Source organism: Anthonomus grandis, chromosome 3 (genome assembly GCF_022605725.1).
Source record: "Anthonomus grandis grandis chromosome 3, icAntGran1.3, whole genome shotgun sequence".
NCBI lineage: Eukaryota > Metazoa > Arthropoda > Insecta > Coleoptera > Curculionidae > Anthonomus > Anthonomus grandis.
The window spans coordinates 33,225,596-33,243,048 of NC_065548.1; the positions used below are offsets into that span (position 1 = coordinate 33,225,596).

Here is a 17,453-nt window from a genome sequence, read left to right on the forward strand (position 1 = left end):
CAACGAACAGCTTTAGCTCTGAAAGGCATTGTGCAATTAACTATTGAAGATCTTGATTGCGGTTCAAAATTAATAGGTCAAAGCTATAATGGAGCAGCAGTTCTGGCAATTAGGGGGTTTACAAGCCAAAGTTAAAGAACTATACCCATCAGCCCTTTTTATTCATTGTATGGCACATAGACTAAATTTGGTAATGCAACAATCTCTCAATAAAATAAAACAATGCAAAATATTTTTTGAGACGTTAAGCGGCCTAGCAGCATTTTTTTCAAAATCTTCAAAACGATCAACTGCATTGGATCAAGAGATTAATAAAAGATTGCCTAGAGTAGCCACCACTCGTTGGAATTATAATAGCAGGCTCCTAGAGACTTCTTGCAAAAAATAATGGATAGCGGACAGGATTGGGATAATGAAACGGTGGATTGTTCTAGCGGATATTTGAACATGTTACTAAAAGAAACTGATTATATTCTTCTGTTACTTATATTCTCTGAAATATTTCCAATCTTTGATAATTTATTTAACGTTTTACAGAGTAAAATAAGCGATATAAATTTTTGTGTAAGAAAAATTCACGGATTCAAGTCAATAGTTTTATCTGAAAGGGAACAATTTAATGAATGAACTGTTTTACGAAATCATCGACAATATTTCGGCTCACATGGACGATAGATTTAATAACTTTAAAAGTCTAAAATTTCTAGAGCTTGTCAACTTCAAAGAAAATAAAATAATTTTAGGAAAAGCTTTTGATTCGTTAAGACAAAATTATCATAACTTTTTTCACTTTCCCGCGTTGCGTTCTGAACTGTCTGTTATATACAATACTTCAGAAGTCCTAAATAAAAATAGTGTTAGTGACTTATTAAAATCAATTAAAAAGTATGGACTACATCTTGCTTGCCCCGAAACGCTCAAGCTTTGTGAACTTACACTTACTATACATATGACAAGTACATCAGCAGAACCGTAGTTTTCCTACACTCAAGAGGATTAAGACTTTTATCAGAAATTCTACGGGACAAGAAAGACTTTCTGCTTTGGCAATGATATCAATTGAACAAGAAATACTTCAGAAACTTTTCGAAGAACTAAATTTTTACGACAGTGTTATTGACGAATTTGCAAAACAAAGCCGAAGGTTAGAGCTGCATTTTAAATAAGGTTAGGAGAATATTTATAAATTTAGACATAAATTCCTCAATAAATTTTAACATTTAAGGTAATTTTCTATTGTTGCTACCTGTATAAGGTAATAAATGCGAAACAACAATATTAATTTCCGTATTTTTATTCTATTATAAAAAAATGTATGTACTTGAACCGCACATAGGTAAATTACGTCCTCTGTTGATTTTGATTTTTAATTATGTCGAAAAATCGAGCAAAAAAATAAAACAGCTTCCCCATTTCTTAAGGGCTGGACTTTCTTAAGGGAAGGACACGCCACTGTGACTAATACTAGTATCGACCACTCTTCGTGCAGTATTCTAAATTTTTAAAATCACATGACCGTGATTTTCCCCAGATCCGCACAGAGAGTACAACGCAAACAACCATCAAATAATGACAAGAAAAGAGTTCTTAAGCATATTAAAGGAAAAAGTCACGGACAACGCAATGAACACTCAGCTTTGTCGAATGCAACCATGAGAAAAATCTTAATTTATCTGTGCAAAACTAGTAAGCTGTAAAGTGGTTCAGAGTGCGATCGGGACAAACTGGACTTACACACCAACATCCACTAAGAGGTGATATAGTATCTATTTGTACCCAGTGTGAAAGGCATCTTATAATTCTTCATATTATCTGCAAATGTCGCTTATATGCAGACATTGGACGAACTCATAGAATAGAAGGCCACCTAAAAATAGAAAAATGTAACATAAGCGTATTTGAAAAAAATGAAAATCATATTATACTAACCAGTTATAATCCAACCTATTTACTATCTATTAAGGTAGGCCAAGAAACGTTAATACTTAACCGTCAAAATAATTAATTTATTTTTTAACAGGCGATGCTCTCTATAGGTGGTTTTAGTAAGATCTCCACCTACTACAAAAAAACTTATAATAATAAAGTTCAATACTTGAAAAGGGTAGAACCCTTTTAAAACCACCATGTTTGCCGAGAAGTGAGGGTGGAAGGGCTTTGACAGACTTACACGAAAGTCAAACAGCTAAGTTTCGAAAGTTCTTGTTTAACAAAGCTCAAATATTCAAATATCTTAATTGCACCCAGTTACTAACTCAGCTGACAAAGTTTATTTTCTCCCTAAACTCGAGAATAGCGAAGCACAAATAATAACACTGTCGAATGCTGAGCAAGCTCTGTGAGAACGTAAGGTCGACATCATAATGACCGCGACCAAGAATATATCGACAAAGGAAGATTTATTTTCAGAGGCAGAAGGGCTTATGTATGTGCACCATACAAAACGAAGTAAAACACCTATGATACCTAGTACTAAGTACAAAGTAATTACAAGTAAAGTATGTTTTGGAACATCCGAACACAGCTACGGATAAATTACGTCAAAAATTCAAAAGCATCCAGCACATAACAAGCGGGTGCATATGCTTAGCTCAAAACTTTTTATTTGATAGTTGTAGCTATTCCAACAGCAACATAGGTAAATAATAGGAATAGAAAGGGAAATAGCAGAACGGGCTTTAGAAATTCAACAAATGTGGCAGCTTAACCTTATCCACTGGTACCTGCTGCAGTACGATAACTACAGAAGAACATTGAGAAAATAGGCTTTCATAAACATTTAATTTTTATTTCACCAAATAATAGACAAGAGAATGAGAATAAACTATAGAATACTTACACTTGGAACAGTCTAATTTTTAAGTAGCTATTCTACTGAACCATGTTATAGACGTGTACATAATTAATATTTATGTATTTATTATTTTATTTAAATAAATATATACAGGGTGTCGGGAAAAACGGGGCCAATCCTCCATCCACATGTAGGGTGGACTAGAATAATGCGACTTTCGTTATGCCATTTTTTAATTGGGCACTCGGTATTCAATATACAGGTCGTCAAAATGAAAAATATAAAATCGTTTTTTTGAAGTAAGTCGAGTGTTTGATAAGATAATAAATTAAAATTTGGTGTGAGAGGGTTTTTTGGAACGAAAAATTGAAATCCGTTTACGGATTCGCTATACGTTGCAGAGGGCGCTACCGGCGGTATATTGCATGTGTTAAAAATACCAAATTTTTTGTGCTCCTGTATAATAAAGTTCTACTAAAAAATTCTAATTGTCCAATCTTTTCTTGTAAAAAAAGTATTCTTAGTAAATTTCGGCCTTAGAATTCGTTTATTAGATATCTTAATTTTAAAATCTAGATACTTCTTTCTAAACAAATTGGCTTATCTCGGGATCCAGTAACTTTTTAGGTACGGCAACAACTGACACCTTCTGATCCTCTTAATAAGCTTCTGAATTACACCTAAAATAAATCTACATTTTTCAATTACATATTTGTATATATGGTGTGTTTTCTTACAACTTATAAAAACATAATGGCTCATAGACCAACAAATGTACCCTTTTCCGAAATGGCGCATATGGTTTTGAAGTAGGGTATGTTTTAAATATTATTGTAAACAGTAAATACCTGTCAATTCTGAACTAGGAAATTGTGACTCCAATGCTAGTTTAGCCGCTAGACGCTATGCCCAAACATTTCCAAACCGATTTTATCCCAAAAGAAAATATTTTTTAAATTTGATTAACCGCCTACGGGAGACTGGAAGTTTCAACGAAAGACGAAAGGGTAATTGCGGCCGACCTCGTGCGGTTTAACCAGGGCAAAAGGAAGAAGTTTTAAGAATTGTCGAACAATCAACAAACATTAGTACCAGGGTTTTGGCTGAACGGGTTAGAAATATTGGGATGACCGAGACACATAATATTTTATGGAGTCAACCACTTTACCCATTTCATCTTTAAAAACTACATGGTTTTGTACCCAACGATCCCGAGACAAGACTTGCTTTTTGGAGGTGATTATGTGAAATGAATAATAGAAATGTGGATTTTATAAGGGCGATTCTGTTTACTGACGAAGCAACGTCGTGGTCGAGATGCTACTGTTCCGTGGCCACCCCGTTCGCCCGACCTTACACCTTTGGATTTTTCAGTCTGGGGATGTATGAAAGACTTTGTGTATATGATTCGGATTTTAAAAGAGGATCATTTAAGGGAAATAATCATTGCAGCTGGAGAGCATTTCAGGTTGAAACTAAATATTTTTCAAAGCCTTAGATTTTCTTTAATAAAGAGGGCTCGTATGTGTATATAAATGAATGGAGTTCACGTAAAACAGCAAAAATTAGGGTCATTGTTCTCTGGTTTTTGTTATAATTATTAATTAAGCATTAATTTAGAAAAAATAATTTACGTTTATTTTGTTAACTTTTTAAAATGTATCTAGATTTTAAAATTAAGATATCTAATAAACGGATTCTCAGGCTGACATTGACTAAGAATACTTTTTTTACAGGAAAAGATTGGATAATTAGAATTTTTTACTACAACTTTATTATACAGGGGTACAAAAAAGTTTTGGTATTTTTAATACCTGGAATATACCGCAGGTGGCGCCCTCTACAAGGTATAGCGAATCGTTTTTAAATTCAGTATTAAATTTGGTTGGTTTCAGATTCAAGAGTTCAGTCGGAATCCTGATATTAAAAAATATAGCATTATATGATTTTTTTTTAATTAACTTTGCTGGAAGATATGGGTATAGTCAGCTTAGCGATTTATTCATTTTATTTAATAATAGGAAGGATCATATCTCCTTATACAAAAATAAAGCGCAACAGTGAGTTTTCTATTCTTTGGATTCTAATATTAAGTAAAACCCTACACAAATTACGATTAAGACTTTGATTTTATTCGCAGTATTAACAAACCAAAGTTAAGAAGTTAATTAGTTATACTGGAGAAATCGCTTATTTAGGAAAGTTCATGGAATTTGCATCTAGGAGACCTTTAACGGTTTTGGAATATCTACCACTGATAAAATTTGGACATGTGCCAAATACTTCCATATCTTGACATATCTAGTTGTTTTTCATCATTTCCCGTTTAACCTGAAGTGGCACTAACTTTCTTATTTTAAATGAGACACTTGGTATATTAATATTTATTTTGATAGATAATAATACTCTGAGAACAATTATACTTCATTTGCTACTTTTTGTTTTATACTTATAGAAAAAATCAATTTTATAAATTTTAAAATAGGGTGTCATGAATGCGTTGAAAGTTTCAATTTTTAATCAAGTAGTCACGGAAAAATAGTTTTAATTGCATTTTGTGACTTAAATTTTTTACACGCCTATTTAAAATGTCAAAACCAGTAATTTTGGCATTTAATTTATTTTTTTTAAATAGCACGTTATTGGGAACAACCACTTTTGAAATAAGGTTTTTTTTTCAAATAATTTGGTATGATTATTTTTTAAATCGGTGGATAAATAAGCCCAAAAGAAGAAAAAAATTAAGTTATATAAAAAAACGCATTTAAGTAATAAAAATAGCATAGAAAGTTTTGATTTCTTGGACTATGAGGCTGCGTTTTGACGCGGTCTTGAATTATTTTTCAGTTGAAATGATAGATGACATCTTGTCAAGTTCAATTGTTATTTGTTATTCAAGTAAATTTGCCGCAGTTTTTTGAAAGAGTTTACTAATATTTGAAATGTTTACTGACTGCATTTCTGGAAAATGGATTTAAGTAGCAAAACATAATAATATTTTTTTCCGCTATTACTTGATTAAATATTAAAAATTTCAATGCGTTTATGGCACCTTGTTTCAAAATAAAAAAAAAACTGTTTTTCCTACGAGTGTAAAATAAAAAGTAGCAAATGCGGTATCATTATTCTCAAAATATTATTTTATATAAAAATACGTAATAATATACTACATTGTCCCATTTAAAATTTAAAAAATTAATGTCACTTCCTGGTAAACCGGAAGTAACAAAAAGTAACGGAATATGTCAAAATATGCTCCTGACTATTCTATCTATATACCAAATTTCTTTTTTTTATCTTGAAAAGCAAAAAAGTTATTAAGTGTTCCCTTTTTCCTGTGTCACCCGGTATAACGGTTATCTTTTGAAATTTTCCGTTTATTAGAACTTAGAGCTTAGAACCCCGTTTGGACTTTTTTCTAGTATATGAATGGTTCATTATTCGGCTAGTATACGAGTATTATTGGTATTAAATTATAAAACAACTTTATTATCAAAATTGTGTGAGTATGAATTAAAAAACATTGTGGCAAAATCAAAAAAGAGCTGAGTCAGAGCGTTTGGCATGGCGTCACGTTACAGGTGAACCGACGTTACTGATTAACACTTACTTATTCTCCTGTGTAAATAAGTATGTACATGTACATTCCAGTATTAGTTATTATATCATAGGTAGGATAGGCATTGAATATTTCAATAGGAGAAAATAAAATGTTGACGCACTTCGCATACCCCAACCTATACTTTAAGGGGCGAATCTAAATTTTAAAATTAAAATTAGAAAAGTGAGTGTCACAACCTCAACTGCTAAGACCTATTGCAATATTCTCTTAACGTTTTTAGTCCATTTTCAACTTTAGTTAACCTTAGCTACCAGAAAATTCTCTTGATTTTTTTTTACTGTCCTTAACTAAGGCAGTAATGCTAAGATAATTTAATTAATTTACGTTTGTATCTAATTTTTTTTAGCTCGGAAGGCTCTTAGATGAATCAGAATACCAAAAAAAAATTGTGCCATGCGTAGTGAAGTTGTTCGGCAGTAACGATAGAGCAACAAGATCGCGCCTCTTGCAACAACTGGAGCATTTTATTAGTCATCTTCAAGCCAGCACAGTTAATGATCAGATTTTTCCCCAGATTGCTCATGGGTTCATGGATACCAACCCAACTATTCGTGAACAGACTGTTAAAGTACGTTAAACCAAATTAAAATTTTGATTTATTTATGATTAGAGTATTTTTACAGTCTGTGATACATTTAGCCCCTAAGTTAAGTTACAACAATCTGAATGTGGAAGTTTTGCGACATTTTGCCCGTTTGCAAGCCAAAGATGACCAGGGCGGTATTCGGACTAATACTACAGTCTGCTTGGGAAAGATTGCGCACCATTTGCACCCACAAATTAGACAAAAAGTTTTGGTTTCTGCTTTTATTCGGGCTATGCGAGATCCGTTTCCGCCTGCGAGAAATGCCGGTAAGGTTTCTGTTTATCTTAAATAAATGAATACATGCATAATTAAAGACTATGATTAGTTCAGGACAATATGACTACTTTTCTTAAGAACTAAACATATGCTTAAAGTTAAGTTTGATTAAAAAAGACCAAAAAAGTCATTTAAATTATGACCAGTGGCGACTAGTCAATTTTTCGAAGGGATTCAACTCTTTATGTTAATTTATTTATTTCAATTAATCGAATAAAAAACTGAGGTAATCAGTTTCAGAGGCGCGACAATCTTCGTTTATCTGCGATTAGCCCTGTACTCTGCGAGGGACTATTATATTTAATATTCAACTGCTTTTAGTTATTGGTAACTTTTTCTAAAATGCCTTTAATAATTTAAAATTAAGGTTAGTTTGAAACTAAAGGTTGAACAAAACAGAATAATGAATGTGTTCTTTAATGATCTCACAGAGATCTTCCAATGAATCGTTTTTCAAAAATATAATAGTTCTTTGTTTATCAAAAATAAATATATAGAATAACCTTGTAAAACTAAAAAAAAACAAACTTGTAACCCTTCTAACCTTGTCGTAACACCATGAAATCGAAGTTTTAAGTTTTTGGAAAACAGCTTTTAAATTTAAAATGTGCTTTTGCAAAGAGGTGAAAATATTATTATGTCGTTCATATATACCTTGGAGTATAATGTCCATAAGCCTTTGAAAAGTGGCAGGAGCATTCTTAAGACCAAAGGGCATTCGGACGAACTCGTAGTGTTCGTTTTCGACACTAAAAGCAGTTTTTTTCAGTTAAATTCGGATGCATGGTTATTTCATGAAAGCCAGAGGCTGTAAAGTATTGGCTACGGCCAAGTTTATCCAAAATGTTGTAAATGTTGGGAATTACGTAGCGATCGGCTATAGTTTTTTCGTTCATTTTACGATAATCTATAACGAACGAATAATGCCATTTTCTAACATTTCTGAGATTTGCTTTTGTACTTCTTTTTGTGTACAAATAGATATCTATATGATTTTGAATAGACTGGGACATTGTCTGTGGTCTTAATTTCATATTTAACAGCTTCTGTACATGATAATTTTTCATTGGGTCTCTGTAAAACTTCTGGAAATTGAAGAATTACTTTTTTTAAGGCAGCTTTTTCTTCACTATTAAGATGTTCAGTGCGGATTTAAGAGAGATTTTGGATATTATCGAGATTATCATATGTGTTGGCTTGGATGCTACTTGTTCGATATTAAATATCTCGAAATTTTGGAAGTCGAAAAATTGGGCTATTTCTTTGAGTGAGTCAGCGTAAAATTCCAATAGAATATTTTGATTGGTTTTATTTCGAAATTCTAGGGGAACAGTGCCATTTTGCACTTTTAAAAGGGAGTTTGGAATTTCAATATTTTGTACAGTGCGTAATTGGGGAATGTATAATTCGGTTTCGTCAGATATATCTGTGTTTATGTTTTTTACTATTATGGATAAGGGTGGTATTTCTATTTTTTGTATTTCAAAATTTTCTCTGTAATAGATAGGAATTTCAATATTATCATTTTTTAAAAGCTTACCCCCTAGATCGATATTAAGACCTAATTTACGTAGATCTCTGATATTATACCATTAAAATAATCGTGAAAACTATATAGGATTATTTCAAGTTAATTTTTTATGGTAAATTCGTTTAAAGTAGGAACTTTTGCTTTATTTTGGGTGTTGGTATTTCCTGTCATAAGGGTGTGTTTACAAGGAAAGGTTAAGTGCGGAAAATATTCTTCTGCTATATATGGTCTGATTAGGGATGTGTGGCTACCTGTATAGATAAGAAGTTTAGCTGGGGGGGGGGGGGGGTTTGTAATTGAATGTAGGGCCAGGAATTTAGGGCTTGGAAACTGTTTAGATTTAGGACGGATTTTCGTCTGGGGGCTCTAGGGAAAATTGTGTATCTTCTTGGTTTAAACTTCTGCAATCTTGGGTATATTCTATTTCCTCACTGTATTCAGGAGATTCGAAGCAATTTTCATATTCTGATTCTTGGGCAAAATGTTCATATTCAAGTTGATAGTGGGCTTTTTTATCCGCAATATAGGAGAAGTCAAATGGGTTTCGATTTTGGGGAAATAAATTTTGATTTTGATTTCGGGGAAATGATCTTTGATTTCGGGTTTGAATTGTGCGCATATGAACATCAGAGCCATGTTTACTTATTCCAGATGATATTCTACTGGTTGTAGACATTGGTGTTGGGGGATTTGTTTGTTTATGGGAATTTTCTCTAGAAAATTCTATAGTTTTCCAAAGACTTGTTCATTAGTGGGAAAATGTTGACCTATTGGTTGAGGTTGAATATTTACAGGTTGGCTCGGAAATTGTTGTTTAGGAATTGCACTTGCAATATTTGGATACTGAGGCTGGGGTCAAATACTATTATTTAAAATGTAATTTGGAGTTGGTAAATGATTAATTAAAGGTTGTTGGATTTATGGAGGCATAGAATACATATAAGTAAGGTTTTGAAGGTTATTGATTTGGGGATATATTTTATTTTTGTAAATATTAAAATTCTCTTGTCGTGGAGTAAACGAACGAACATTAATTTGTTGTTCAATTAGGGAATGATTTAAAACATGTGCACCTGCATCATCGATGTTTTTAGGATTGTGCAACATTAAAATAGTTCGAAGTTCACTTGGAGAGTTAGAGATTAAAACTGTTTAAAACGGCTGTTATGTTTGTTCTAATAAAGCGTCTTTAGTGCCTTGAGTAAGCTATTATTAAGTAAGATTTAACGTAATATTTGAAAGATTTTCTATAAGAGTGTTAACGTCAATTTCAGAATGTCACATTAACTACTAAAAATTAAGATGAAAAATAATAAAATGCAATTTAAAAATTTAACTAGTGTAAACGACTTATTTTGCACTTTTAGTTTTTTTTAATACACCCAACAATTGTATAAGGTAAAATATAAAAATAATGGAAATGGAAAGGAAAACTCACTTACGATTTTTGTCTTCGCAACTGTGGTCTTCTTGCCTTGGTTACTGTCTCAGCAAACAGTTAATACTGATGATTTTCTGGCCTTCGGAAATGTTTTTGCAAAACCAGGAACCTGTGAGACACCTATACGAACGACTGCGCCAGTGATGGAATTATTTATGAATACTAACTTAAAAATTAATTTTATTCAAAATAATTCTGCACAAAAAAGGGGTTGACTATCTATTTAACTATGATCTTTACTACTTGAAAATTAAAACATAAGTAAAAGTAATTATGGAAAGTAATATTAACTTATAAATGCTAATTTTGCGATACAATAATAATGCATTAATATTATATGAATAAGCAGGATTGTCCAAAATCATGTACGAAGCGGAGCTTTAAGGGTGGGGTTGAGTTTCTATAGGTTTTCGGACTAATCTGGTTCCCATTGAAGGGTTTCTAAAAGCAAACGAATACCGGAATGAAATTGTTTATCCACACGCTACAAAATTTGGTCAAAAATTTATACTTGCACGTCCGCATGTTGCAAGAACCTTTAGAAACTTCTTGGATCAGCAAACTATTCAGCTATTGCCATGGCCTGCGCAATCCCCTGACTTAAATCCTACCGAGCACGCTTGGGATATGTTGAAACGACATGTTTTAAATCAAGAAATTAAATCTATTATTAATAATAATTAAATAGAAATGAATAAAGAAAAGACAAGAGACGAGTTGGTGAACTATTAATTCTCCAGTATACTACGATTAATTTTTGGATTTTGATAAATTAATGTTCAGCAATGTTTCTAAAATGGATTCAGATGTGTTTAATTTAATATTTTTCACATTTTCTTTTATTATCTTTTAATGCCTCTGTCCCTTACACCATTTTGATGCGTGTATTTAAATATAATTTTTATGGCGCCAATTATAAAATATATTTTTTCAATCATAATTTTTCTCTAACATTTGCTGTATCTGTACCTTAAATATAACAAAGATACCAATAGTACTAACTTAATTGGAGGCAGCCTGTAAGTGAAATGTATATCGTCTTCTGAGCCCCTGAGCAAAGAAAGAAGAGGCTAGCCAACCAGAGCGAGCGAGTTTACACTCACTGGATAATACTACGTTGTGTGCATTCTAGTCTTTTACGATAAATCGATTGCGCGTTTTCGCTGATTTTCTTAGAATATCGAAAAGCTTTGCTCGCAACATCTCTGATGCGATGATGCCAAATGCTTATAAAGAAATGGTAAAAAATCACTAATATCATAAATAATTGTTACTTATTTGGCAAGGCACAAAACAGTACTTCTGTTTCCCCTAAATGAAATGTCAAACATTTTTTAAAATAAAATATATAATCTATAAAGAAGTAAGTGTTATAAGTTAAATGAAAGTAGATACCGAAGAAAGAAGGTAGAAAAAATTAAAAAGACCGCCACTCGATCGCATTGTTGATGCCGGAATCTTTATCCATGACGTCGTCAAAAAATATTTACATAATAAATATTTATTAAATATAGAGTATTCTTTATATATAAGCAATATACTAAACTCTTTATGCGTTTTTTAAACGTTTTTCATTTGAGTGAAGGTACCTACGCAACAAAAAACATTTTTATATAAATTATATATTTTATAATTATTATAGATTTCTTAAACAAGCTTTTAAATTATTTATTTTATATCACATCTCAGTGTATATACAGGCTGCCCACTTCTTCAAAGAAACGAATCTACGCAGTGTTCTTATACATCTATAGATACGTACATACTATCTGCCAAAGAACAAAAAAAAAATCTGTCCTATTTTTTATTTGTAATAGCCTATTAATTAAAGTATTAAAAAAAAAAGTATTTAAAAATATAAAGATTTATTTTAGACACACTTCACATTCCTTTTTTTGATTTAGATTTAATTCATAGATCTCCGTTTTTTTTCGTGATGCGGCACGAACGGCAACAAGATTTTTACCATTCTAACTATTTACAAAAAACCAGAAAGGGGCCCTTTTCCTTTTTTAACCAAAAACGAAATAAAAAACAGAACTCCGCAATCCCGAATTTAAACAATGCCGTTTGGCAACAGTTCGCGCATCATCCAAGAGTTGCCATTCCAAATTTTATAGGTTTTAGTAGGAAGTTTATAGAAGAGTTATAGAGAAAAGTTTATGGGTTTTAAGAGTTAATATTTTTTTAATGGTAAAGAAATAGTCCATACTTGCAGTGGAGTCGTAGATTAAGGTAAAATGAATATCCTGCAGTTTCCCTCCACTTGGTTTGGATCTTTTGTAAATCCTGGAAATAAATAATGCCATTAAATACCGGCTTACACTTGCGTTAACTAGCAAACTAAAGTCAAGAGCAACACCTTCTTTAATTTCTTAAATCCCAACAGAAACACTAATATTTGATTTGACTCATCAATATATTTAAAACACATTTATTTTTTTCAATTTACACCCTATAACACTACAGTCTGCTGGTTCGCTCTCAGTCGCTCCCCGTAGTGAAAATGAGCTAATCGGAGATCGCTCAATTTGTTGTAATTTTAACTGTTTACTAGATGTTAAATATATGTCGTGCAATGCACCATTCAATTATTATTTCTTATTCTTTATATTTTGTGAATGTGTTAAGTAACTTTCTGTATTAATTCTGTAAGTTATTCACAATTTTAGTCTGTATTTTTTAGAAATCATCTGTCAGTAAAAATTTTCGTAAATGGTTTTGAACTGTTTGTAATATATTTTAGAGTGTGATGATAAAAAGAACACTTGCCGAAATGCATCATTCCTGAAATTAGGATTAGAATTTTACTTGTGGAGAAAAGACTTTCCCTACTAACTCTTCTATGTTACATTAACTCCACTTCAGAATGGATTTTTTCAAAAGCAAACTGGTTGTATACTGGTTCTATTCTTTCAATGTTCTAAGCTGATTATATTTAGCCAGATGTTTAAATCCCCCAGATTACGATTTGGGACCTAGAATTATTTATGTGCCAAACCTAATTAAGCTTGTCCATTATACTTTGGGTCTCCGCCTTCTAAACATTAGTTAGAGGGTGAGAAAGCTCTAACGCTTTATTCGGACATCGAGGCCTGTACAATTGCTGAGGACATTACCGAATTCCTAGTTCATTAATATTTCCAATGATAAGGCTCTCTATGAGGATACTGATAAAGAAGTAATTAAGTAAGATAATTCAGATAAGTCAGCCTTTCAGTCCTTTGGTAGCAAGAACCTAATGAGACGTCATCAATATTGAAATTTTAGTTAAAATCACGGAGAATGATGATTTCTCTCTACCTTCCTATCTTCATCGAGAAAATAGGAATGACACTCGATTTTGTTTTCTTTAAATAACCTTATTAAATCTCTGTGTTTAGGTACTGTTCTTGGGAACTTTTCTGTCCATTTTGTTGTGTCTAAGTATAATTTTTGATATTTTATTGTGACTGGCCTTGGTGCTCTTCTGTGTGATTATTGAAAGCTCGCTTAAAGGCATTGAAAGAAAATTTCTCTTACCTTTTCGTCCCAATGCTGAAAGGTCCTTTTTTTGTTTATATTACTTTTACTTTCGCTATCGAATATACTTATTTTTTCCACTTTCCCCCTATTGGAAAAGTGGTGAGATTTGTGTACTCCTCATACATTGCTTGGAATTTGAGGGTTTAATGTCCGCGACCTAAGTGTTGCTTTTTTAATTATTTATTTTCTTTTTTTTATCTTTTTTTGCAAGACTGAGAATATTTCTCAATCAATCAAAATGTTGTCGCTACAAAAGACTCCGTGCACTTTACTAACAAACTAAATTTACCTAATCTAAAAACACAAACTATATCCAACAAATTCAATTTCAATTCGGGACAAATTCGTAACATTACGGCACTAAATGTGCGTAAGCTGAATTTATGATAAATATTAATGACATTTTCTTATTCTTTATTATAGAGTCCGTGTTGATTTATAAATGTTGGATATATTATATTTATAGAATTTTCGTAAAGATATAGGATTTTTCTATTTTAAAACTGGTTTTACAAATAACAATATCGATGGTGTTTGATCGAAGATCTTGGGATTTAAATTTGCTTAATTTATTACGTTAAAAGATCACATGCGTCCGGGTTATTGTGGCTTTACATCACAGAAAATAGATTATTAAATAATTTTCTGTATTTTTAAGGTGTCCTGGCGTTAGCTGCTACCCAACAGTACTACCTTCTAGCTGAAGTTTCTCAAAGAATTCTACCGGCTTTATGTCAGTTAACGTTAGATCCAGAAAAATCAGTGAGAGATTCAGCTTTTAGGACTATCAAAGGATTTTTAGGAAAATTGGAAAAAGTATCTGAAGATCCCAGTTTAAGGGAGAGTATGGGTAAGATTTGGTTTTGTAATACTATAAAATATATTATTTTTAAACGTCTTTTTTTTATTTTTAGAGGCTGACGTAAATACTGCTACGCCCAGTTTAAGTAACGCAGCGGCGACATGGGCGGGATGGGCTGTGACAGCCGTAACAGCGAAATTCTACCGAAGTCAATCAGACACCGTTAAATCGATGAATACGTTTGCTAATAAAATGCTTAATAAACCAGGATCCTTAGGTTGGTATTTATTACCAATTTTTTCCAAACATTTAATTGAATTTTTAGAACAACCTTCAAGCAGTAGCATATCGACGACCACCTCTAGTGTGACTTCGATGACCTCATTGGAACATGAGGAGGGAAGCAGAGGAAACGAGTCCGTCTCTGATTATGACTATGATCATTGGGGGGATAATGATAACTGGGGTGATATGGAGGTAAGACTGGTTGACATAATAATAATAGTAATCACACTTGTAGTATTCTTTGAAACTATTACTTATTTTACTTAAACAGTTTTTAAAGTAAAATGATTAATAAAGTTGTTGTAGAGCATTAATATATTATACGTAAAAGAGTGCTGAAAAACCTCTGTTAGGTATTGAGGCATATTATTACGATTATTAAATCTAGTTTGCACAAAGTGGATATTTTTCCTATATTATAATTTTAGATTTAAATACTCCGGAACAGACGATTCAAAATATAAGAATAACAGAGCTTAAGCCAATGGTGCTTCAAAAAAGTCATCCATGGTTTTCTAAGATGAAGAAAAAAAAACTCTAAATCTACAGGATTAGTTAATGTGTTTAAAGTATTTATGGTAACATGTTTTGCCTTAAGGGCATCATCACACCAGACGTCAACGCAATATTCACAATATAAATATTTAATGATTTAGATCTTTATTTTGCGAATGTTGAAGAAAACGGTGTAGATGGCCGAGAAGTGCGGAGTATTGCATTTCGTTCCTTAGCGACAAGCATTTCCGTTCGCTGTAAATTAAGGCTTTCCCTATGAATTTCTGTCCTACCGAAATATTTATCTTATTTATATGCATCCGGCGTATACATAGATAAATAATTATCGATATTTCAGCACCCAAGCAAGAAATTTAAAAGCCGGACTTGTATATTGCGAAAAGACATTAATCTAATTTTGAAATAACTAATATTAATCAGCTAAAAATTTGATAAGCAAAAGAAACATTAAACATTTTGTCATGTAGATGGTATAGCTACCAAAATGCTAAAATATTGTATCCTATTTATTGATAAATATATAACACATCTTATAAATTCTTATTTACAACAATACAATAATAATAAAAATAATAATAAATCGTTTTTTTTTTAATTCTGATAAGAAATACAAAATATTACAAATGTAAATAAAAAGGGAGAAGTCTAGCCTAACCCTAATAAATGAGTTTCAATAATCATACATAGAAAAAGAAATGTAGACATTGGAAGGGAAAAAATACCCTCGATTATATGCAACACGGGGGAAAATAAAACTTTTATCAAAAGGCGACTGCACACAAATAAGAAAACTACACCACGTTCCCTCTGGAGCACGCTCTACGATTAATGAGTTAAAAAAATAGAAGTTTACTGTTCTCTAAATACAACCTAAATTTTGACTTAATTAAATTATAAAGTAGAAAGAATGCAAGGAAAAAGTAGGAAAAAAGCCAAATAATTATTTGGCAAGGAATTACATATTTTATTCGCATTATAAGTAAAAGATTTTTTGTATGTTTTTGTATTATGTCAATGAATAATATATTTAAATTTATTTCTGGTATGGATGTTCAAATTGGTTTTAAATTTATTTTTAGAGATTGAGATATTTTAAATAAGTAATTTAACCATGCATAAAAACACCCAAATGACGAGTTTTACACTTATATTTAGCCTAAATATCTCTAATTTTTGGTCTAATCTTAAATTCAAAATTAGACCAATAAATGTACTGCACCTTTTGAATATGATATTGTTTAGGGTTAGACAAGTGTCATAAAAATAAAATCAGTATATTTAAAGTGGGAAAGTATAAGTTTCACATAAAATCATTTTTCTACTACCGTGCGTAAAGTGCTCACTCTACACACTTCTCAGGATGTGTAAAGTTTCACTTTTTATGTACTAGTGCGTAAAAAGTAATTTGACGTTTATTTGATATTTGATTTATACTTTTTCAGCAAATTTTTTGACGTTTTTTTAACGTAAAGTCGTTTAAGTGCGTAAAGTAATTTGATATTTTTGATGTTTTCTTCGGTAGTAGAAAACATTTTGTACGTTACATGTGAATAAAATCTCCTTTTTTTGTTCATAGGAATTGACAAGTTTCCCATTCATCAAAAAAGGATCATTTTACACACTTGTTACATAAATAACTAGTACTTAAAAAGTATTTGTTGGAATATACTTGTTTAAGAGAAAGATATACATGTGGCTTTTGTAGAAGTTTCTTAACATAGGACTACATCGCTAACAAACCGAATAAGTACTGACTGCTTGGAGCAAATTCTAGTGTATTCTATCATATCAGTGATGTTTTTGACGTTTATTTTTTGGAATATGTCGAACATTTTATGTTGAATATTTTCTTTTTCTAAGTAAGGTACTAAAAATACCCTAATGGAAGCTTGCTCTTGATCATCAAGGAAGCGCTCCGTTCCTTGATTGGCCTTCTTTAGATTCAAAACCTCCTTACTAATAATTTGGTCCTGCTGTTGAAGCCGCTGCTCAAATTTCTCTTGGACAAGAGTAAACGCTTTGTCGACTATACATAACTTGGGCTTTTCTTCACTACTAGGAAAACTCCCGCGTTA

At 31.7% G+C, this 17,453-nt stretch overlaps 1 protein-coding gene across 2 annotated transcripts in view; it reads left to right on the forward strand.

Moving 5' to 3' along the window:
• The window catches only part of LOC126734559 (N-terminal kinase-like protein), a 116,066-nt gene that overhangs the window by 70,349 nt on the left and 28,264 nt on the right, over positions 1 to 17,453 (forward strand). For both annotated transcript variants that reach the window (XR_007660080.1, XM_050438245.1), the window contains exons 6-10: positions 6,763 to 6,984; positions 7,040 to 7,268; positions 14,434 to 14,625; positions 14,690 to 14,854; positions 14,903 to 15,054. Coding sequence is in view for 1 of the 2 variants with exons in the window: in XM_050438245.1 (XP_050294202.1) it covers positions 6,763 to 6,984; positions 7,040 to 7,268; positions 14,434 to 14,625; positions 14,690 to 14,854; positions 14,903 to 15,054 (960 nt within the window). In the remaining variant the exon portion in view is untranslated. The remainder of the gene's footprint in view (positions 1 to 6,762; positions 6,985 to 7,039; positions 7,269 to 14,433; positions 14,626 to 14,689; positions 14,855 to 14,902; positions 15,055 to 17,453) is intronic.